The sequence below is a fragment of the Microcaecilia unicolor genome, chromosome 9 (assembly GCF_901765095.1).
Source record: "Microcaecilia unicolor chromosome 9, aMicUni1.1, whole genome shotgun sequence".
Classification (NCBI taxonomy): Eukaryota; Metazoa; Chordata; class Amphibia; order Gymnophiona; family Siphonopidae; genus Microcaecilia; species Microcaecilia unicolor.
The window spans coordinates 171,978,323-172,002,363 of record NC_044039.1 but is presented as its reverse complement, the minus strand read 5'-3'; the positions used below and the strand labels follow the sequence as shown (position 1 = coordinate 172,002,363).

General features: G+C 43.6%; 1 protein-coding gene across 2 annotated transcripts; it reads right to left on the bottom strand.

The window, feature by feature from the left end:
* Window positions 1–1,193: 1,193 nt before the first annotated feature.
* AP5M1 (adaptor related protein complex 5 subunit mu 1) lies at window positions 1,194–23,948 on the bottom strand. 2 transcript variants are annotated; one of them, XM_030215144.1, is made up of 8 exons: window positions 23,635–23,948; window positions 21,705–22,350; window positions 14,522–14,749; window positions 12,328–12,467; window positions 9,334–9,419; window positions 9,118–9,236; window positions 5,229–5,325; window positions 1,194–2,312 (listed from the first exon to the last, which is right to left on the bottom strand). In XM_030215144.1, exons 1-8 carry the CDS (start codon window positions 23,700–23,702, stop codon window positions 2,230–2,232), a joined length of 1,467 nt encoding a protein of 488 aa, XP_030071004.1. In that variant the 5' UTR covers window positions 23,703–23,948; the 3' UTR covers window positions 1,194–2,229. The 2 variants fall into 2 exon arrangements, with proteins under 2 accessions (XP_030071004.1, XP_030071005.1); XM_030215145.1 differs by having other exon boundaries at window positions 12,415–12,467.
* Between the last annotated feature and the right edge of the window lie 93 nt (window positions 23,949–24,041).

Genomic DNA, 24,041 nt, shown 5'->3' with positions numbered 1-24,041 from the left:
TGCAGTAAACTGGTATGATTAGAAAGCAAGAGGAAAAAATACACTAAAAAGCTGCTCGACTGTTTTCCAGATTTTGCCAATACTGTACGATACCTTTTTGCAAAAACAGTTGTAGAAGTATTCCAACAATAATTAGAAGGGAAGGCGTACTATTTATCACACATCAATGAAAGGGAAAGGGGATGAGGAATTTGATATACCACCTTTCGATGGTTACAATCAAAGTGGTTTACATATTATATACAGGTGTACTTATTTTGCACCTGGGGCAATGGAGAGTTAAGTGACTTGCCTAGAGGCACAAGGAGCTGCAGTGGGAAATGAACCCAGTTTCCTCAGGTCCTCAGTCTACTACAATAACCATTAGGCTATACCTCCACTCCTACTAACAAGGATTATGCTATACAGATCAACTAAAGTTAGCCACTATGATGCTGTGTGCTGCACGCATAAAACTGCCATTACAGAAAAGTAGTGCAAGTTGGCATTTATGTGCCGATATTCAGGTACTGCTGATTATGCCCTGTCCATAGCTGTTGTAAATATTTGCTACTAAATGTTGCAATTGCGCACGTCGCTAACATGATTCTAGAAACTTAGCATGTAAATGCTTGACATGTGTGGAAATGTGTGCACAAGATTACAGAATTAGGAAGATAGTGGGTAGACAGGGCAACAGAGCTGTGTCCCATAAACATTCTACGACATTAACAAAAATGACTTCATTGGACTAACTGCAAACAAAAAAGTGAGGTGAACACCAGGAGGATGCCAAAAAGTTTTTAATTCTAAAACAACAACATAAAAACGTTTTTACGTCGTTGTTTCAGAATTAAAAACTTTTTGACATCCTCCTGGTGTCCACCTCACTTTTTTGTTTGCTGTTTATTTTATTTTTGTTACATTTGTACCCCGCGCTTTCCCACTCATGGCAGGCTCAATGCGGCTTACATGGGGCAATGGAGGGTTAAGTGACTTGCCCAGAGTCACAAGGAGCTGCCTGTGCCTGAAGTGGGAATCGAACTCAGTTCCTCAGTTCCCCAGGACCAAAGTCCACCACCCTACCCACTAGGCCACTCCTCCACTCCACGTTCACATGAGGGACTTTATCCTCCCCTTTTTTGCCTGCATTGGACCAATTCACAGCTTTACAAACAAAACACATTTCATGCCACCATTACTTAAAACTGTTTATTTAGAAAGGAGGAAAAAAAAAAAGGCAGAGTTAGCTGGCAAAAATAAAAATTACTAAAGAGAAAGCCAACAACATAGATGGGCAGAGATGATACCTTTGTAAGACTGGGAAATGCTTACAAAGATCAGCTTTTCGGATGACACCATTCAGAGAAATGGTGTGCTGCATGCCAAATTAAACAACCCCAGACTACTCATTTTGCTGAGAAATGTGCACAAGTTGGAATAGTCTGTTGAGCCTGGAAGGTCACCTCGGTTTCCTTGGATCTACAGAAGGACAATTAGCAAGTGATTTGCAATAAGTAACCACAAAACAGCTGATATTAAATGCTTTTTTAGCCAACTTTCCAAAGGGAAGAAGACTTTCAAAATTGCCAAGTCTGTGTCCACACCCCGTCCCCTCCCCAAGTAAACTCTGTACCTAGCACCCTAATCAGACCAAACGTTTAGAACATCAGGCGTCCATTGGGATCCAAACAACTTGTTTCATTTGGATCCATGTATATGTGTGAACACATTCTGCCAAGTAGTCTCCATTATTTCCTGAATATAGAATGGTCTCAGTTCTGCTGAACTATTTTGTTGGCTTTCCTTCTAACCACAGTATTCGGCTGAGTTTCTCTAGACCATTAATAAAAATCATTAGTAAAATCAATTTAAATATGATTTACAGCAATATATAGATACCGTCAATAATAACCTTAGATTGTTAAAGTTGTCTCTTTTCACATAATTTAGTAAAATCACACAGATTTATTTTTTTCATTATTCTAATGTCTTGTCATCTTCCTTCATGAGAGATGTAAGAAACACCAAGTGAAAAAAAAAGAACTTTAAAACAGTTCTGAAAGTATTTTCTTCCAAAAGGGACCTGGCTGTAAACTCAAGTCAAATCACATATGGGATATCCTTCAGATAAATTTCAACATATAAGTCTTTGTTTAAAAAATTACTGAGATGGTTTTATTTGAACTGTTTAACACGTTTCAATAGGTTCAGTTCACCTTTTCAAGGCAAGAATGTTTAATCGGGCTACTACAGAAATGGAGATCTGTACACTACAGGTGCAGACGCTTTGGAATTCCAGATATAGTAATCTGATGAAATTAGTTCCCGTGCTAAAAAAGAAGAAGAAAAAATATTAGATGCAAACACCATGGGGTTAATCCTTCACAACTCAAAGCCCATGTTTCTCAGTAACAGACATGGGAAATACTTTACTTAGCAAGATGTGTTAAAATTAGCATCTCTTACTATAAATACCGGAAACAAGTAATTAAGTAAGTCAGTAAGACTAATTTATCAGGAGAAAAAAGCCTCAAGAAGCACCTTTTCCACTAACAAGGCGGATAAAGGGCTAGGGCTTCTTCATCATAGGCAAAAAAACCTCCTGGTGTAAATCGCTTGCCGCCTTATCATATTAATCATAGGGAGCTTCAATGGAGAGACATGATGAACTTTCTCTAAATCTTCATCTATATTAATTTTAAAGAGGGGTACTTAGCTCTAGGAACGTGACACTCTCTTCGGGGCTCCTCCGTGTTCCTGACCGTGGTCAACGTTGGCCTCCGTTTTGCCGTCGGCTTTCTGAACGGAGTAGTAATTGACCAGTGGTTTTGATGCAGCAGTGGCGAAATGGAGGCCAACGCTGACCACAGTCAGGAAAACCTGACTGGCTGGGGAACCTCCAGGACCAGGTTTGGGAACCACTGGAATAGGGCCTAGGACAGATCTGTGCCTAACTCCTAATTACTGCCAATTAAGTGCTTAACACCAATATTTGACTAATTAGTTTACGCATGGATCTGGGAATCACAACCAAATTTAGGCAACCTATACAGAATCAGAGATAGTGGGGCTCATTTTCAAAATAAAACAAACAAAAGAAACAGTCAAAAAACATCATAAGGTGGCAGAAGGATGTTTTACTCTCAAAAATGTTCAAAGTGCTATTTTCAACACCCCACACCCCGATTTTAGATGTTTTCCTCCACAGTTCGTCCAAATTTCAAGAGGACATGATGGGGGTGTGTTCTGGGTGGGACATGTTTTTCTGCAAGAATGGAAAAAAATTAAAACGTCAAGGACCAAAAATTAAGACTTTTTGGCTACACCTGATTCAATCACGACTATTCAGTGCTCATATCCTGCCATATCCCTGTGACCAAAAGGTGCCCTACATGACCAAATGACTACTGGAAGGATTAAGGCATAACTTCCCTTTACTCCCCCAGTGGTCACTGACCCTCTCCCATCCCCCTAAGATGTGAACATAAGAACATAAGGGTAGCCATACTGGGTCAGACCAATGGTCCATCTAGCCTAGTATTCTGTTTTCCAAATAGCGGCCAAGTACCTGGCAGAAACCCAATTAGCAGCAACATTCCATGCTACCAATCCCGGGGCAAGCAGTTGCTTCCCCAAGTCTGTCTCAATAGTGGTGGTGACAGTGCATACCAGGCTATATGATTACTGTTCTTGTTAGAGCAGCAGGCTGGTCCCAGGAGTAGCCTAGTAATTGATGAGGTGGACCGTAGAGAAAGGGAGCCAGGTGCATATCTCATCTAACTGGTACACTTGTGGTGGAAAGTGTGAGCCCTCCAAAATACACTAAATACCTACTGTACCTACATATTGGTGACACCTGCAAGCTTGAGAACTATTGTAGTGGTGTGCAGTGATGTACAGTAGGTATTTTTCTGCTCCTGGAGAACTCACCATCAAACATATAAACGGCAAGTGACCGTACTCACTTGCAAATGCGCAGTACAGACTTTCCTCTCTGTCCCGCCCTCGCGTCAAGACGCCATGACCTCAGAGGGCGGAACAGAGAGGGAAACGGAGTCGAATTGTCGGCCGCCGCCGCCTGGAAAGGAACATCGCGCAAAACAACCTTCACCCCCCTTCATCCCCGCCGCCGCTCCCGCCCCCCTCCGTATCGGGCCCCCTGCACTGACCTGACAGCGCCTCTCACCTCCGTGTGGAAGCGCTGCAGGCAGCAGTAGAGCGATCTGCTGCTGTTTGTAGCGCTTTCACATGGAGGTGAGAGGTGCTGTCAGGTCAGTGCAGGGGGCCTGGCAAGGAGGGGGGAGGGAGCGGCGGCGATAAGGGTAGCTGGGCATGGGGGGAGGGCAGGGCACAGAGGAGGGTTACTGGGGAGGGGGGGGAGGCCAAGGGAAAGATGAGGGTCGCTGGATATGGAGGGGAGGATCGGTGGACGGGGTGAGGCCAGGGGAGAGAGGAGGGCTGCAATACTCGCCCGTTTTTACGGGCTTAACGGCTAGTACAATATAAGAGGGTAATAGTGAGATGTGTACCTGGGACTTTTTATGTGAAGTCCACTGCAGTACCCACTAGGCTGTCCCACTACTCTTCTGGGATGTCTGTGTGGCCAGTCTACTATGAATGATGGCCCCCAGACATCCCAATGGCTGGTTTTTGGGCGTTTTTCTCTTCTTGACGTTTATTTTCCAAAATGGTCCCAAAAGAAAAAGGAACTGAATACAAAACATCTAGGAAAAAGGTAATTTTCATACCAAAAAGAGAGCCGTTTTTTAGGTTCCAAAATGAATATGTTCACCACTCAATTTTTGGACGTTTCTAGCAAAACTTCCAAAATTGGACTTAACTGTTTTATCAAAATGCCCCTCCATGTGGAGAAGCCAAGGTTTGTGGCTCCTGTTCATAAGCACTGTTGCTGCAATGGCTGGGATAACAGAGTGTGCTTCTACCACACCCGAATCCTGCAACACAACGAAACTTGTACCAGAAAAGGACAATTAATTCTTCCTCCTCAACTACCTAAGACACTCTGTTACTCCTGAACTTTAACGCAATTACCACTATGTATTTCTGATACCGGAACTGGCGTTCGCCATCATGGTACTATGTAAGCCACACTGAGCCTGCAAATAGGTGGGAAAATGTGGGATACAAATGCAACAAATAAATAAATAAATACAGAGGAAAAATATTCCATTATTGCATGATGCTATATATTCAGTTAAAAAAAAACAAGAATTTGTAGAACTTACATGTAATTATTTTGGGTTTTGCAGATGAAAACACTTGAACAGAATGCTGATCTGTATAACAGCCACTAAGGGTGTAATCTGGAATCCTAAAGTAAAGCTGGTAAACAGAAAAAAGAAAATATCAAATTCTCCTGCATTTATTGCTATTTTGATTTCCCCATGTGCTCTCAACTTCCCCCATCTCCCCATGACAACTGACTCAGAAAGTTGAATTTCTTTACCTGTGAGGAGGAGCTTTGCACTTTAAGACAGAATCCCCTCAGTGCTGCCCCCTACTGGACCACTCTCACAGTGGCAGGCACCATCTATCCTTCACTCCCTCTCTCCCAGAGCCCAAGGACAGCACCATCATAACTCGCATCTCCACTGCCGCCAAAGGCAAATCACATGACCTGCCAAACCATTTTTATTCTTTCTGAGCTGTGTTGGAAGGAATTATACACAAGGGGTCAGGAATGTCAGTCTGTCTCCCTGGCGGCAAAATAACTCCCCCCAAAATTTAGCAAAATGGAACCTCACTCTTTAAATGGCTGCTGACACTTCAAGCAGCGGCCTCACGAGACTTCCGAGTCTTGCAAGGCCACCGTTTGAAGTCTCAAAATCCATTTGGAAGCGGCGCCAGCAGCGAGCGGGTCAGTGGCTGCACCAGGCAGGAAAGCGAGGTTCTTTCCTGTCCTGAAAAGGCCACCCCATGCCCCCCCCATGGCCACACCCCCCTTTGGAGTTACTTGCTATGAAATTTAGGTGTGCAGTTTATAGAATAGGGCAGTGGTTCCCAAACCTAGTCCTGGACACCCCAGTCAGGGTTTGAAGATATTCACAATGAATATTCATGAGAGAGATTTGCATGCAGTGGATATGCTGAAAATCTAACTGGCTGGGGTGCCTCCAGGACCAGGTTTGGGAACCACTGGAATAGGACCTAGGACAGATCTGTGCCTAACTCCTAATCACTGCCAATTACTTGTTAACACCAATAATTGATTGATAGCACCTATGTGACTATTAGTTTACACATGGATCTGGGAACCACACCCATTTAGGTAACCTATATAGAATCTGGGAGATACTGGGGATCATTTTTAAAACAACAACAAAAAAAAACAACAGCCAGAAAACATCATAAGGTGGCAGAAGGATGTTTTTCTCTCAAAAATGTTCAAGGTGCTATTTTCAACACCCCACACCCCAATTTTAGGCATTTAGGCTACTCATGGATGGCAGGGAAAGGAAAGTGGGTCATTCTCATGAATGTTTGCTTTTTTTGGAAAAGTACATATTTTCATTTTGTATTTAGCAGAGTACGGAAGAAAATGCATTTGTTACTTTACCAGTATTTTCACTGCTTATAGCATCTGGCTTTTTTTTTTTTTTGGGGGGGGGGGGTCAAGGTGACTGTGCGGTGCAGGGGCGTGATTGGGTGGGGGAGGGTGGGGTTGGGGCTGCATTTTATTTTGTGTCCTCTTTTTTGTTTCAGCAAATATGGTAACCCCAGCTGTCACCAACTGCAAGAACTTTACATGATGATGGGCAGAGCTAAGCAGGCAGAAGCACAACACCAGAAGAATGTGTGCGTGTCTTTCTCTAGTGGGGCCACTGTCACATTAATAGAGTTTCATTTTGAAAATCTAGGCTGGGAAAGTCAAAGTGGAACAAACTTTTCAGTCAGGGGAATCTACCAGATTTTTGTGAGGGAGATTTTAGGACACTTCCCTAGTTCTGCCCCACTCCACTCAGTCCTGCTCCCCAGCCCCACACACTCTGCCTCCTGGCTCCAACCTTGGCACACCTCAATTCCAAGGATGCAGCACCAACAAGTTGTCTCCCCCTCCGACAGCTAGATACTTAATAAAGCGTTATCTCCTGCTGCCATGGGACCAGTCTCACAATAAGCTCTTATTTCAAGACTGGTACCGTGGCAGGAGGCAACGACATCGTATTAACGCATTTTCTGCTGCTGATGCAGACATACCAAGTCACACACATTTGGCATGTAACACAAGCACTAGCCCCCCCCCCCCGACTCCAGCTCACACGCCAAAGCCCCCTCCTTTCATGCATTGAGAGGAGGTGACTTTGGCATCTGGCATAGGAACCCGGTATAAGAGGTAAGCCTCCAACATTCACTGGGCTGGCTCCAGGTGCCTATATCACTCTCCATGTGTCCAGACTAGCACCTCTTCCCCCCCTCTATCCAGGTTTCAGTATCTCTCCCCTTTCCTTCCCCCCACTTCCTGGTTCCAGTGTCTGTCCTAGTCCCTCCCTGCGATTCCTGTCACTTTTTCCCCCTTGCCGCCGGTAGCGGCACTGCTTCAATTGAATCAGCCTGCCTTGGGGCTTTGGGCCTTTCCTACAGATGATGCAACTGCCTGCTTCCGAAAGGGTGGGTTGAACTACAGGGAAGGCCCAAAAGTCCTGAAGCTGGCTGATTAAATTGAAGCAATGCCGTTACCAGTAGCAAGAGGCAAAAGCGACTAGGACCACAGGGAAGGAGAGGGCGGAAGGAGAAATGGGACAGACACTGGAACAGGGAAGGGACGCTGGAACAAGGAAGGGGGGAGGAAGGGAAGGAAAGGAAATGAGACAGATGCTGGAACCGGGAGGGGGGGGGGGAGGAAAGGGGACAGATGCTGGACCTGCAAGATGGAGAAGGAAAAAGAGGTGTTAGACCCAGGAACAGAGATGAAGTTCGGTACTACTCTACCAGACCAGGAGGGATGGACAGACAGGAAGAAGTGGTGGACTAAGGAGATGGAGGGAGATGAATAAGTGCTGGAACAGCATGGGGGGGGGGAGCAGAATGGAGCAGACATACAAAGTCATACGCATTGTGCCCCCGACTCCAGCTCATATACCAAAGTCCCCTCTCATGCATTGAAAAGAGGCAACTTTGGCATCTGATCAGGCAGCAATGATCCCCCAGCAGCAATGATCTGCTAAATAGGTGCTGCTTCCTGTGCCGGCTCTGTGGTTTAAAATGGTGACCGTGAACTCTCACGAGACTACTACTGCGAGAGGTTGCAGCCGCCAACTTAAACAGTGGAGCCAGCATGGGCAGCAGCAGTTGGGGATCACTGCTGTTCAATAGTACCCTAGAACAGCAGAGCAAGGAGTGAATAGGACGGGGGGGGGGGGGGGGGGGGGGGGGGGGGTCAAGAGTGAAAGGTGACTGCATCGGATCTGGGGGGGGGGGGGGGGGCAGAAATGAGAGGTACCTGCATGGAATTGGGGGGAGGGGGGTTAGGAATGAGAGGTACCTGCATGAGATGGGGGGGGGGGGGGGGAGAAGGAATGAGGTACCTCTCATTCCTGGCATATATTGTTGCAGTATATTACGCAGGTAAGAAGTCCTGATGTAATCCCAAATAAACTAACGGCAACAGTTCCTTTAGTGCAATTCCTTGCACTAAAGGAAGCCAGCACAATTGTTGCAACAAAGGAGATACACGAAGTCCATACAACAAGCGGACACCAGAATTCTGTATTATTTGTAATGCCTGTAAACTTGAAGCAGGCAAACCCAATCCAAAATTGATAAGAATCACAGCTTATATTACCTTTTGAAAATCTCTCTGAGATAACATAGGTCGCAAATTACTTAGTAGCTGTAGCTTAAAATAGGAATTTTTAATCACTGCCTGGATCTGGGGCCTAAAGGACAAGAATAACTCTCAGATTCCTTACTTCACGTGAAACGTTAATAGAAATTTCAGTCAGCGAAAGTTGGGTTAAATGATTAAATGGTGTAAATGACAGGAACATTTGCAGTGAGTTATCAGTGGATGCAAACAATACAAATTGGACCCACATACAACACATATGTTTTGTAATAAGAATCATGTCTGAACCAGGAGATTCAAATAGTACGTTAAGAAAAAGTAAAGCTTACTTTAACATAGGCAGTGTTCCCAGTACAAATAGGATTAGATGGTTGCTGAAGATGGCTCATTGAACCAAAAATCACAGTGCCAGTAAGAGAAATCTCCAGAGATTTTGGAAACTTCTGACCTGAAAATATATATATTTATTTCAGATTAAGCACAAATAAAATGACTAACCAAAATGTAATGGAAAGGAAATAACAGTGAAAGTGGTACTTACTCACCAATGACCCAAACCAATACACCCTTCTCCCGTAATACTTCCAACTGGCCATAACTAAGTTTGTGCTCAAAGTGTGTGATCGAACCCCTATAGCACAATAATAAAACAATGTAAACATGTCAGTAACCAATCATCTGATCAAACATAGCAAAATATATTTGACTAATTCTAATACAGATCCTGCCTGTAGAAAGTCTAAATTTGCAGCAAGAATATTTTCATTTTAGAACATTAGACACATTAGGAATTTGTTCAAACTCCAAATAAATAAATAAAATCAGCTGTTTGATCTAACACATCAGTGCTTTAAAAGTTGGACCTGTGGAAGGTAATTTTATGACAGTTTGCCTAGATTAGGTGGGCTGGAAGGTGCCTATTTTCCTCCTATTTGTTGTTATAAAATAGTAGCATAAATCCTGCTGAGATCATGCCTACATTGCAGGTGCAGATCTTACACCTGCTCAACAGCAGGTGTAAATGTTGGCGCATAGACCATTGAACTATACATGTTAATTAAGGTATTTTATAATCTATGCACATACTTGGTGACTGTATCCAGGTTCTGCCCAGAACACAGCCCTGGAGATGCACACAGTATATGTGTATGCCATTATATGTACTGTATGTTTACACCTAGTGCAACTTTATCAACTCTGAGGGTAATTCTACAAGTGCATTGTTAGATTTAGGCCCTAGGCATGCACCTATTTGAAGAACTTACTTTTCTTTACAGAATAGTAGCGTAAGTGGCAATTTAAGGCATGAACACTTACACTAACCATACAGCTGGTGAACATGCTCGCTCCTTGATTGCAAAAGACCATGTGTAGATTATAAGATTCTGTATCTAAGGAGAAAGGGTGGTTGATGAATGGAGTGACCTCCCAGTGGAGGTGGTGAAGACGAGGACTGTATCGGAATTTGAGAAAGTGTGGGACAGGCACGTGGGATCTCTTAGGGGGAGGAAGAGATAGTGGATGATATGGATGGGCCATATTATCTGCCGTCATTTTCTGTGTTTCTATAATTTTATAATTTACACATGTGTGTTTATGCTGGTTTCCAGCTAAGCAGTATTCTGTGTGTATGTGCCTTGATGTGATGGCGTATATTTTGCTGGTGGGTTTTCACATGGACAAAGTTTGAGTGGACACATACAAATTCTTAATCAAAAATAAAAAAAAATGTTCCACTCAAAGAAAGAGAAAACAATACTTAAATCAAAAAGGAAAAGCCTCAAAGAGCTCCAAGGCAACAAAGACCTATAGAGCTAGACAGATCAAACAGATCTACTCTTCATCATCGGCAAAAACCTTCCATAATAAGATGTACAAACAAAATCAAAAACACCCACAAACAGTGTTAAATAATGTCCAACTTCTTCTTTTCAAAAATAATAATAATTTGCTAAAACCATTAGCTTAGTGCACACTAATCTTATCAATTCTGTTTTTCATTCCTCATGGGGGACTTCTACACTAAGAAGCTGGCTCATATACGAGTTTTTATGTCAAACTTTTGGTTTTTAGCTCTTATTTCATACGCTGTCCTACAGATGTCAACACTGTTACTGTTAATATGCATACTAGTGGGCTAATTATATTATTCTTCATCCTCTTGATTTTTGACTTATTTTTCCATTGGCGATTCATTCAACAAACCGACTTGCTTGTTTGGGTATGTCTTGTATACTTGCTACAATAAGTACTTCATGCATTTTTAATTTTGGTTGCCTGTCTTGCTTGCCTTTCTGTTATTATACATTTGTGATTTGTTTCTGTTATATTCTTTTTCTATTGTGCTTTTGTGTGGATTTTTACATTTATTTAAATTTCTAATATACTACCTCCAATCCTGAAAGCTGAAGTGGTGTATATTCATGTACAGTAGCTAATTTTCTGTCCCCGGAGGGCTCACAATCTAACCTCCATGTTTACTAAGCTGCAATAGCGGCTTCCGTGCACTAATGATACTCGTGATAAAGCCTATTCACTTTGAATGGGCTGTGTCAGCACTGCCACATGGCTTAGTAAACGGGGGAAGGGGGTAAGTTTGTACCTGAGACAATGGAAGGTTAAGTGACTTCACAAAATCAAAAGGAGCTGCACAGGGATTTGAACTAGGCCCCCCCTGGCTCGCAGCTCATTGCTCTAAGCTTTAAGCTACTCCTAATAATGATAAGTTGTTTGTCTTCATTTTTTATTATGTTTCTATTAATTGTATTTTATTGTCTTTATTTCCAACACAAACAGGCATATTTTCAAAGCACTTAGCCTTCCAAAGTTCCATAGAAACTTATGGAACTTTGGAAGGCTAAGTGCTTTGAAAATGAGCTCCTTTTTAAAGCAACCTACAACTAACAGTATAAATTAAACAAAATAAAATGTAAGTACTAAAATGCATTATACATAACGGATCGTTTTATAGCAGAAGCAAATAAAACAAATTGCTTTTGAAATGAGGTAATGGTCAAATTGTTTAAACCTAAATTCTCAGTTTATGAACTGGAGAAGCATAGAAGAAATGTACATACCTCCTCGTACATTACAAAACCTCCTTCAATTGTTTGCTAAAAAATACAGAATCTACAGATGGGAATCCATTTCTATTCAAATTATGACCACACTCTCTGAAAATGCCCCCTCTCAGTGGTAAAAATAGGCAAGATGGGGGGGGGGGGGGGGGGGGAGGAGACTATATCCACATAGGACTCTGAAAGTCCCATGTGACATATATATTTGCCAAAATAGGAGTCAGGATTTCCCTTTAAAATTGGCCTTGCAGGCCTGTGGAAATAATGTCCTGAAAGTCTGTAAGTCTGACAACCTGTCTCAAAATTGCCCTGTATGACTACTTGGTAACAGCTTTTTTGACATTAATATACAGGATCAGATATTTTTCTGGTGACCTTAAGTAGGAAAGGTATGTATGCCAAATGCTCCTCATTGATCTATGCTCTCCCCGACCTTTGATATTAGAATGTTACCATTATTACCGGTTAAAAAAAGGTATGCGAGCTTCACAGTACTCAAACCCATTTTTTACACTTTCATGAAGTTTTAAATTTACTGTTATTTTTAACTTCAATTCTTCTTCTTGCAACTGGTAAAATCCCAAAATAGGTGGTACAGGCACCTAAAATGAAGATGATAAAAGTCAACATTAATAAATTCATCACCCTCACTTCTCCCCTTAAGTCAGTAGCTACTAGAAATTCATAACAATGGGACTTTAAAAATGACTTTTTTCCCTTTCTGTGCTTATAGAACAAAACAAATTATTGAATGTTTAAGCACAGTAGCTAAAACATTATCACCTTTAAATCTGTGCTTAAATAAGTTACTAGTTAGAACCTCATCACCAGAAAGTGATATCTATAGAATGGCAGGGATTAGTTTTGTACAAATTAGAATGCAGGGAGCAGATGACCAAGTTCATCAAAACAGAACTGACCAGGTGGAAAAAACATTCTAATTTTCCTCCCAAAACTATTCTGGGTGAAGTGAAGAAAAAGAGTATGTTGTAGAATTTATCCTTCTCTGCTTCTTGCTTGGTCAACTGAGCTGACAATCATTTCAAAATTCCTGTTTAGTGCAGTGGTTCCCAAACCTGTCCTGGTGGATCCCCAGCCAGTCAGGTTTCAGAATATCCACAATGAATATTCATGAGAGGGATTTACATGCACTGCCTCCAATACATGCAAATCTCTCTCACAAATATTCATTTGTCGATATCCTGAAAGCCTGACTGGCTGAGGAGCCCCCAGGGCAGGTTTAAGAATAACTGATTTAGTGACTGGATTTACTATCATTAAAAAAAAAATCCCATCTATTTCAAAACTATCCAGCCCAATTCTTTTTGGCAAATGGCATCCAAAGCACGTCATTTACTACTAAATATCATGCTGAAACTGTGTGAAAGTACATGAATCATAACATTTTAGTAATATAAATTCCAAGATATATGAGTTGGAACATTTGTTATATTTTCAAATCTAAATCTTGTGTTTGTGACAGAGGTTTACCACTTATTTCTGAGCAAAAGAAGAGAACTTAGATGCTTGGACAGATGTTGGTAAAAATCTCATGATTTAAGAGACAAATAGTCACAGTTCAAGGGGAAGTGAGCCCTTGGGCCATAGCCGCAGACCCACTATGGCACGCGAGTCACTAGGCAAGGCAGAACTCAGCCTGGAAACAAGCGGAGCGGGCATGGCTTGGCTAGAGACAAGGCAAACAAGGCCGGAACACAAGACAAGGCTTAACAAGGCAGGCAAGGCTTGGAAAGACAGGATTGGAAACAAGGTAGACTCGGCAGGAATTTGGCTGGGTCAAGCTGGAGCAAAGCAGAACAGGACAAGAACTAGATCCAGACAAGGCAAAGCATAAATAAACCCAGTCACTAGGTGTCATCACTGCAGATACCTTGGGATTCCCTACCCTATCCTCCCTTCAAGGACCTGTGAATGCTGCAGTCCCAACTGGCCTAATGAGCAGAAGTGCCAGTCTGGGAATCAAACCTAGGTTTACTGCATGGCAGTTCTCGGACAATGAAACAGCCCCATTTCTAGAGAATCTTAATGTGTCCCTGAATGCACTCTCCCATTTTTTTTTTAAAGACTTTCTCACCTTTCTTTCTAAACAACACACATGATATTCAACACAGGTAACTGCAGAACACTTTAAATATCCGAATTCTCCACATATTATTAGATTTGTTGGTAGGACATGCTTTCCAAGTTACTGGGTGCTGCACAGATTAGCTAGTACACCTAAGAACTTTATATATGTTGAGGTACACAAAGCAATTCTTCTAAGTCCTCATTTTAACTGGGAGTAGCCTAATGGTTAGTACAGTAAGCACAGAACTGGGAAAACTGGGTTTCATTCCCACTGAGGCTCCTCATGATCCCGGACAAACTTCCATTGCCCCAGGTTCAAAAAACATAGATTGTGAGTCCACTAGGGATACTTGTATGTAATACTGAAACTGCTTTGTTTCAACCATAGAAAGGTGGTATATCAAAAACATAAATGATTAACACACAAAATGGCATTTCTGTTAACATCACCCCTCTCCTCCCCCATATAATATGAGATAGTGCCAGCATGCTGAATACATTTTACAAATCAACAAGTTTTAGGTTTATGTTTAAAATATGCTTATTCAGGAAGGATGACATTCTTTACCTGTGAGGTATAGTAGCACAAATTAAACCAATCTAAAGGTGGTGTGAATGGAAATTTGTATGGTCCACTAAATGCAGAGTCATCTGTTAAATCAACACTGCTGGAAGTCAGAACAGCGGAGTCAAGAGAAGCCACACAAGGATGAACAAGGATATCCTGAAGAGGAGAGCCATTGGCAGGAAGATTCAGGCTGACGATCACATGCGGCATTGCTTCCTCCAAATCACACTTCAAAAACAACCAAGCAGGGAGTTACTGAGCAGAATTCCCAAAATCAAAACCAAATTTATTTATCTACCTTTTCCTTTACACACCCCAACCTCCTTTCCTGGTGAGGTCCTGAACACTCACATACATCCTCACTGTATCTGGCTAATCCAGGTTTATCCTCTAATAAATTGCTAAACTGATTCAATCAGGCTACAAATTCATACAAAGAATGATTTAGTAATACCAGCATACACAGGGCCAGATGTACTAAGTATTTTTCCCATAGATACATATGTGCCTGATTCACTGAGGCTTTTCTTCCATCCTGTATCTATGAAAAAAAAGGTTTAGTGAATTAGGCCAGAAATGGAAAAATAAAAACTTTTAGTACAGAGGCTCCCAACTTTTCAAGATAATGACCACATAGGGCATCCCAAATTGATGAAAGGGTCCCCCTTTGAGGTTGTTAAATTTGTTGCCAAGTCGTGTTACTCTGATTTTCTTTGGCTGGTGAAGCCTGGAAAGCTTGTTCATTTTTCTGCTTTTAATTTTCTTTTTTTTATGCATGGAAAATTTGCTCTATGGAATTGATTTAAATGCAGATAGGAAAAAAAAAAAGAGTTTAGCGGGCACCTATTAACTACTAAAGCCGGGATTCAACACTTGTACCATTCTTCTAAACACAACTGCTCATGCGAGAATTACAGGGAAGCTGCTTGTCAATGATAAAAGTATAAATATAATGTTAGCATTTAATAATATAAAACCTATATAAATTTATGTATACTCTTGTACTGCCATACTTATAACATTTTGTAAACAAACTGCTGTCAAACTTCAAAAGTGATATAAAAAGCATCAACTTATTACATTTAGTCCAAAATTATTTGCTATCAAAATGTAGCTTCCAAAAAGGAAAAATCATGTTTTACGTGATAATTTTCTTTTCTTTAGTCAGCCACATTCCTCTGAACCAATAGGTGCTATCCCTTCCTATCAGCAGGTGGGGGTAGAGAAAACTAAATTCTGATAGCGACATCATCAGCATAAGCAGAGGTGCTCCCTGAACAATCCAGCATGCATCTGCCCAAGCAGCAAAAGGCCCCTTTGTAAAACACCCATGATCCATCAACCACTGCAGTTGCAATGATAATCAAGTGATAAAAGACACCACACTCGTTACCCTGCATACATCAGGAAATAGTCACATCACATCTTTCTTTTTTTTGAAGCACTGAAAAAGAAGCACAGAGAACAACAAAACCCTGGGCCGAGGTCTTCCAAGGGAAGGGCTTCAGAACAGTGTTGCTAAGAAAATCATCATGTAAGACATAATTTCTCCTCTCTTAACATCAGCTCCACTGTTCTGAAACAAATGGGATGCACCGAAGATCTATTGGGGATGGGAGAAAGACAAGGCCCTCTTAATGACAGCTCTGCTAGTCCGAGCGGGCTCTGGCCAGCACATCCATTCTGTAGTGCTTAACAAAGGAATGAAATGACGACAAAGTTGCCGCCCTGGATACCACTTGTCAGTCTCCTCGAGTTACTTGTGCAGCGTCCTCCAGACATCCAGTTTGTGAAATCTCCAATCCTCTGGCGATGATCCCTGCGCCACAAAGGATGGCAAACTTCCTGATTCACTTGGAATGGAGACGCCACCTTCAGAAGGATGGTACTGTGCACAAGGACACAAAATCCTCCAAGAAGAGATAGTGATCCTGATACGATAGGGCCTACAATTCTGAAACACTCCTAGTAGAGGTGATGGCCACCAAAAATACCGTTTTGAGGGTAAGACTCTTGATGGAAATCAAATGCAGGGCTTGAACAGCGCCCAGAAGACCAGATTGAGGTTTGAAGAAGGAAGCACAGATGCACCACCCCCTTCAGAAACCGAGCTGCCTCTCTATGCAAAGCCAGCAAAAGGCCCTTCACATTCCTCCCATGAAAGCTGGACCACACAGCCACTTGGATTATCAGGGAGCTCAAGGCTAACTCCTTCTCCAAGCCATGCTGCAGAAAATCCAGAAAATCGAGACCCTGAGCCTTCCAGGGAGATAGGGACTATTCACACCAGGATACAAACACATGCCAGACAGCGATGCAGAGAACTTCCTGGCGCAAAGCAGGGTAGAAGTCACTGCATGGGAAAACCCACACTTCTCTAACCTCTCAACAGCCATTTCACAAGTCAAAAGGGATCCGGATCTTCCATGTCTGCTGGCCCTTGGGCAGCGGAAGCGGGTCCTCCACCGGCAGATGCCGGAGATCTGCATACCAAGATCCGTGAAGCCAATCTGATGCCATCAGCAAGACCAGATAAGTATGATGCACAATCCAAGCAGCCAAAGAGGCACCATGGAGGGAAGACAGTGTTCCACTAACGGCCAAGACTGTACCAGGGAATCTATCCCATGAGAGGCCAGGTCCCTCTGGTGACTGAAAAGACACTCTGCGTTCGCATTTGTTCTGGACGCCATTAAGTCAAACTGAGGAGGTCCCCAGTGGTCCATAATGAGCAGGATGGCCTAAAGCTCCAGCTCCCATTCTCCTGAATGCAGGAGAGTGCAATTGAGAAAGTCCACCTGCACATTGTCATTGCCTGTAATATGGACCGCTGAGAATCTGCAGATGCGTTTCCGTCCACTGACAGAATCACTGCCTCCAGCAATTCTATCGGTTCTGTCCTGCTGATTGATGTATGCCACTTAACCAACATCAAATATCAACATCACATATCAACATCACTCTGACTACTTTCCCTTCCTGCAGAGTCAGATGGATCACCCGGGTCTCCAGGTGGCTGATGGACCAAGATGCTTCTTGGCTTGACCAGGTGCCCTGTGCAATATGCCCAAGACAATGAGCTCCCCATCTGAGGAGACTCGCATCTGTGGTGACCAGGGACCAGCACCCACTAAGGAGGATCCAGAGGAACCCCTCTCAAAAGTTTCACCAGACTAGACTGATCCTCATCCTGGGTGTCAGCAGGAGAGATGGATGGAAGCCCTGAGAGACTGGCGCCCACCAGGGCCCGCAGTAGAGGGAGTATGTGAGCCCTTGCCCATGGCACCACCTCCAGAGTCATAGCCATGGAGCCCAGAAGCTGCAAACAGTCCCAGACCATGGGCTACGGAAGCTTGCACAACCAGCGCCTCTGGACCCGCAGCTTCTCCACTCACACCTCCAGAAGAAAAAACATTCCCCGGCTTGTGTCAAAGTGGACTCCCAGATACTCCAGAATCTGAGATGGAGCAAGGTGGCTCTTGGATCAATTCATGACCCAGTCTAGAGACTGCAATAGAGATGACTTGAGTGGTGGCCTGACTGGCCTCTGCTACTGAATCTGCTTGAATCAGTCAGTTATCCAGGTACAGGTGAACTTGAATCCCCTGGCGCAGAAGATGCCATCACTTTGGAGAAAGTGCATGGCACTGCAGCCAGGGCAAAAGGCAAGGCTCAAAATGCTGCACCAGCACACAGAAGTGCAGATATCTCCTGTGAGGAACTACAGGAAATGGGGGGGGGGGGGGGGGGGGGGGGGGGGGGAGAGATACGCTTCTGTGAGGCCCAGGGAAGTCAAAATCTCCCCTGGGTGGACCAATGTGATGGCCAAGCACAGAGCCTCCATTCAAAAGATGCAAGCGCCGACCCCTTACAGATCCAAGATGGGCCAGAAAGAGCCACTTTTCTTCGGGACCATGAAATAGATGGAGTACCTGTCCAGGCTGTTCTCCGCTGGTGGAACAGGTTCCACTACTCCCATACTACAGAGATGCTGAAGGGTAATAATGACAGCCTATCATTTTAGAGCCGAGCCACCAAGGTGTCTGGAACTGGATGGGTGAACTTAACATAGTAACATAGTAGATGACGGCAGAAAAAGACCTGCACGGTCCATCCAGTCTGCCCAAGAAGATAAATTCATATGTGCTACTTTTTTATTTGTACTGTCCTCTTCAGTGCACAGACCGTATAAGTCTGGCCAGCCCTATCCCCGCCTCCCAACCACCAGCTCTGGCACAGACCCTATAAGTCTGCCCAGCACTATCCCCGCCTCCCAACTACCAGCTCTGCCACCCATTCTAGGCTAAGCTCCTGAGGATCCCTTCCTTCTGCACAGGATTCCTTTATGTTTATCCCATGCATGTTTGAATTCCGTTACTGTTTTCATCTCTACCACCTCCCGCGGGAGGGCATTCCAAGCATCCACCACCCTCTCCGTGAAAAAATACTTCCTGACATTCTTGTTGAGTCTGCCCCCCTTCAATCTCATTTCATGTCCTCTCGTTCTACTGCCTTCCCATCTCCAGAAAAGGTTTGTTTGCGGATTAATACCTTTCAAATATTTGAACGTCTGTATCATATCACCCCTGTTTCTTCTTTCCTCCAGGGTATACATGTTCAGGTCCGCAAGTCTCTCCTCATACGTCTTGTAACGCAAATCCCATACCATCCTCGTAGCTTTTCTTTGCACCGCTTCAATTCTTTTTACATCCTTAGCAAGATACGGCCTCCAAAACTGAACACAATACTCCAGGTGGGGCCTCACCAACGACTTGTACAGGGGCATCAACACCTCTTTTCTTCTGCTGGTCACACCTCTCTCTATACAGCCTAGTAACTTTCTAGCTACGGCCACCGCCTTGTCACACTGTTTCATCGCCTTCAGATCCTCAGATACTATCACCCCAACTTCATAGAATACTCCCTCTCAACCAACTCCAGAGCCCACTGATCTGAGGTGATGCAAACTCACTTACTGTGGAAGAGAGAAAGCCTGCCTCCCACTGGAAACAACAAAGAATCTGGTGTAATCTCATTTGGCAGACCGATTGGCTGCGGTCCCGCTGGAGGGATCCAAGGGTCCGGGTTGCTTGGGGCCTCAAAAGGATCCCTGCTTGAAGGATCTACTCTGCCCCCCACCTGGTCTGTACGGTGCCGAGTGGCCCTGAAGCGGCCTGTCCCCTTGAGGCTGAGGATCACTGTGTACCCTTGTCGTAGCTCAGAGACAGAGAGCCATGCCTCCCCCTAGCTTTCACCAACTTCTCTGAGTCATCACCAAAGAACAAGTGTTCCCTAAAGGGCAGCTGACTCAAAGCTTCTCGGAAGCCGCATCCAGCAGTGAAGCCATGACCAACGGCGACCCTCAATACTGCCATCGAGCGGGAAGCCAGACAGACCAGATCGTATAGGATGTCCACCCAAAAAGGCCAACCCGGACTCCAGGCGAGAAGTCTCCAGGGACTCTGTCAACTGCTGGCACCAACGCAACATGGAACTATGTAACTGCCACAAATAGCAGCCTGAATGCTGGAGACTCCACTGAAAAGGCTCCACATACTTTTAATGGAGCTCCCTAAGGGCCAAGCTCACTTGGACAGGTACAGCACCACCGTAATCAAGGCAACTACCTTTGGGAAGGCCCAACACTTCTCGACCTCTGCAGCAAAAGCATAGAGACAAGCAAGAACTCCAGTGACCCTGAGGGGACCATCCAGGGGCTCTCACTCCACCATTATCAAGCGGGTAAGGGCCTTATACAGAAGAAAATGCACTGGGGCCCCAAGGTGCCCACTGCAGGAGGCTGAAGCATAGCCAAGGTCCCTACGACCTCGTCTAAGACAACTCCTCATGACAAAATGGCTGGAACCCATGGGATCAATCCTCTACAGCCTCCCGACAGGAAGGGTCCTCAGAACCAGTGTCGAAAAGTTCCATCCAAAGAACTTGGGACACCCTCCCCCCTCCCCCCCCCCCGAAAAGGCCAGAAACATTCTACAGCGCTGAGACCCTCCTTGCTCAGCTGCTGGCTCTGAAGGCTCTGCAGCATGTATTGCCAGCATGCTCTACCATATGGCAGACGCACACAGTCCTGTCTGATTGTTTCAGCCTCCTTGGCCCAGTGCTCCAGCATCTCTGTTTTCCCCGGCTCTCTGTGGGTGCACCTAAAGGGAAATTCACTACTTTGTAAGGGCTAATGCTATGGTAAATAACCAAGGGCATAAAGCAAGCAGGCGAACTGATTTTTTTTTGTTTTGGCTATATGTGCTGCTGAAGCAAGCACTTTTAGAAAGACTGGGAGCTGCAGGGGGAGCCTGAGGGGGGAGTATGCAAGAACAGGGTGAATGGGCAAGAGGGGTAGGGGGGGTGGGGACCCGTACCTCTTGGGCAAGGCCTCCAGGACCGAGCCAGTGCCTCACAGTGGCACTAAGAAGTGCAACTGGAGGTACGGTCCTGAGACTATGACCGGGGATTGGCATATAGGCTCGCCAATGATGTGCGGTCACAGCCACAGAGCGGGGAGCTAGGCCAGGCATAGGAGTACCATCAGCACAACCTACCACCTGCTGAAGGTAGAGAAATATATTGGATTGTTCCAGGGAGCACTGTACCATATTTCTGCCAGTGACGCTAAGAAAAGTGGCTTTATTCAAGATAGCACAATGAAACAAAACAAAACAATTAAAACAAACCGACCAACCAAAACATTGGGTACCAAAAATGTTCTGCCTTGTGCATTATTATACAAACAGCTTCTGATTTTACCTTTTAACTGATACTGATAAAACACGCTCAAAGAAAAAAAAAAGAAAAAGGTATTTACTGGATAAAACGCCAGAAGAATATCACTTCCCTACTACACTCCTGGCTAAGCTTGTATCCTCCACTCAGGGTTTCTTGCCTTTTCTATGCTGATGACTCCTATGCGACACAAACATGCATATTTGATTCCACTGGAAATGGTACCTAGCAATACCATCTGTGTCATTAAAATATTGAAAGACACCGATTATTTGTACCTTCAAAAACCTTTAATTAGTTGGGAAATGAACACCCAATATATGTTATACAGACCTTCACCACTTGTTTTTAATCTTAGTTTGATTTGGAACCACTGTTTCTTTTTGTGTTAAAGGGAAGATGCATATTTATGCTAAGTAATCTGTTTTTTAGGACATTTTCTCACCTTGCAGGTCACAGTTCCATGCACTTGCCACATATCAGTAATGTCTCTCTTGTCATACTGCATGCACTTCACTTTTTCTGAAATGCAGACTTTCACCTGAGCTTTACCTTTGTATTTGCTTGTCTTCCATGCTGGTTGTTTTTGTATCTGATTCCCAGGCCCCCCCATATTGCTGTCCAATAGACCCTGCAAATTGCTGTCTGTTGGGGAGCCAAGAGGACAAGCTTGTGTAAGCAGAACAGGAAGCTGAGCCACTTTTGCACATAAATCAGTTTCATTTTTCTGACCAGAATTAATAAACCCCATTAATCCTGCCAGGAACGTAAAGGCTTCAGAGATTCCACTAATGGTAATGAGTGGTGGAAGAGGGTTCATGGATTGCTCCACCAGTGGAACACACACGTATACCAGATCCTTGTTTGGAATGGCAAGGACAGGCCAGAGATTTCCTTCACCTACAGGAAGTGCATAAACAGAAGTCTTATTGATTCGAGAGCAGCTATCTCTGTACTCCACAAAGTTCTTATCTGGGTCTGTCAGACCAAGTTCAGTGAGCAATGCTGGGAGGAAAAGGTCATCCTCTGGTATAGTTACATAGCTGTCTCCATTGAAGGCCTTTGCTCGCTTTTCAACTGTGGGATATCTCCTGCATTATGAAAAACAAAGATAGTTCAAGTGAGAATAAACATAATACAAAAATATCATATGAGTACCAGAAAAGCAACTACAATATTTATGTGTTCCTTTGAAAAAGTGAATGCACTTCTGAATGGTCCTAAATTCAAACTACATTTTTATATACAAATATATTTGCTGCAGTTTTAAAGGGAAGTGGACTCCCAACGGTGGATAAATGACTTCCATGAGCTCATTCAATCCTTCCTTCTCTGACAGTGATCACTTTGCTTTCCAGATAGGACAGCTGCAAAAAAAACTGAATGAATAGCACTTGCCTCACTTGGGGCCTCAACCAGAACAATGTCAACAAAAACTAAGTAAGAAAGTAGGTTTTCCTTAGTTTTATCATTGGATGCTAAACACTTATATTAAGGTGGAAGGGAAGTCATCAATGTGGGCTACTGTAAACGTGGGTTATTTTAACACAACTCACATTTTATGCAATGAGACCGAGTTACTAATCTGAGTTAACAGTAGAACAGCCCATCTTAATGGTAGCCCACAATGATAACAACCCCCCAACCCTCCAAGACTTACTTGCATCACTCATAAAGAATGCTGCTCGGATAAGTCAGAGATAGCAACATTTAAAAACTATTTTGGAACTTTATTTTTCTTTGGAAGGAAAAGACTGGCCTAATACAAGATTTAGGGTGTAAGATAGACCTGTTTTAACCCACCCTTTCCTGCGCCAAGATGTTTTGAACCTTTTATGTATTTATAAAAGATGAGAATGAGACAAGTAAAATCATAAAAATACAATGGTTCAGAAGAAAAAAATAAAACGAGGACCACATTAGTAAACAAACAAAAAAGAGTAGAGAAAAGCAGCAGGCAAATTATTTTGTTGACTACTTCCGCTCTCTGATTTTTATGATTAGATGAGCATATTTTCCTTCATTGTGGTCAAGGGGATAATCCTTTGACAAGGTACTAGATATTTGTGTCTCAAGATAAAAAATATATAGCCCTTTTGCTCACTTCAGACCATAAATATTGAAAACACATAGCGCACACACACACATAGTGTTTAAAAATCATCAGTTGCTTACAATTTTGAGATTAAATACACATCTGATATTTTGCTGATAAGATAATGGTGCTCATTTTCAAAGCAGGTAGACTGTAGTTCCATAGTAACATATGCAACTTTGTAAGTCTATCTGCTTTGAAAATGAACCTCAATGTGTGTGTATTAGTATTATAGACACTGAACAGTTAAAACTCACTATTTCCATAACACAGATTTCACCTTGAGAACCTGACGACTCCTATTCCCCCCTTTTCATGACTAATAAGCCACAGTCCGCGGATAGCCATCTTTTGCAAGAGTTGATCCGCTTCCTATGAAACTCTCAGGACCAGTCTGAGACTCCCCGAAGATTTTTGTACTGACAGCACAGTGCAGGGTATCCCATACTCTCGCACGACAGCAAATAACAGCAGTGAAAATAAAAACCACACTGAAGACTCAGAGAGAGAGATGCAAAGAAAAGCAATCCGTCTCAGTAAACAATGTGCCTGCCCCGGCCAACACGTTTCTTTAGCTATACTTCCAGCCCATACCCCTCAGCTCTACTTCCGGGATGAAACGCAGCGTGCGCAGGTCAGAGGTCACCTGCTGTCTGCGCAGAAGGTGACATCGGGACCTACGCGCAG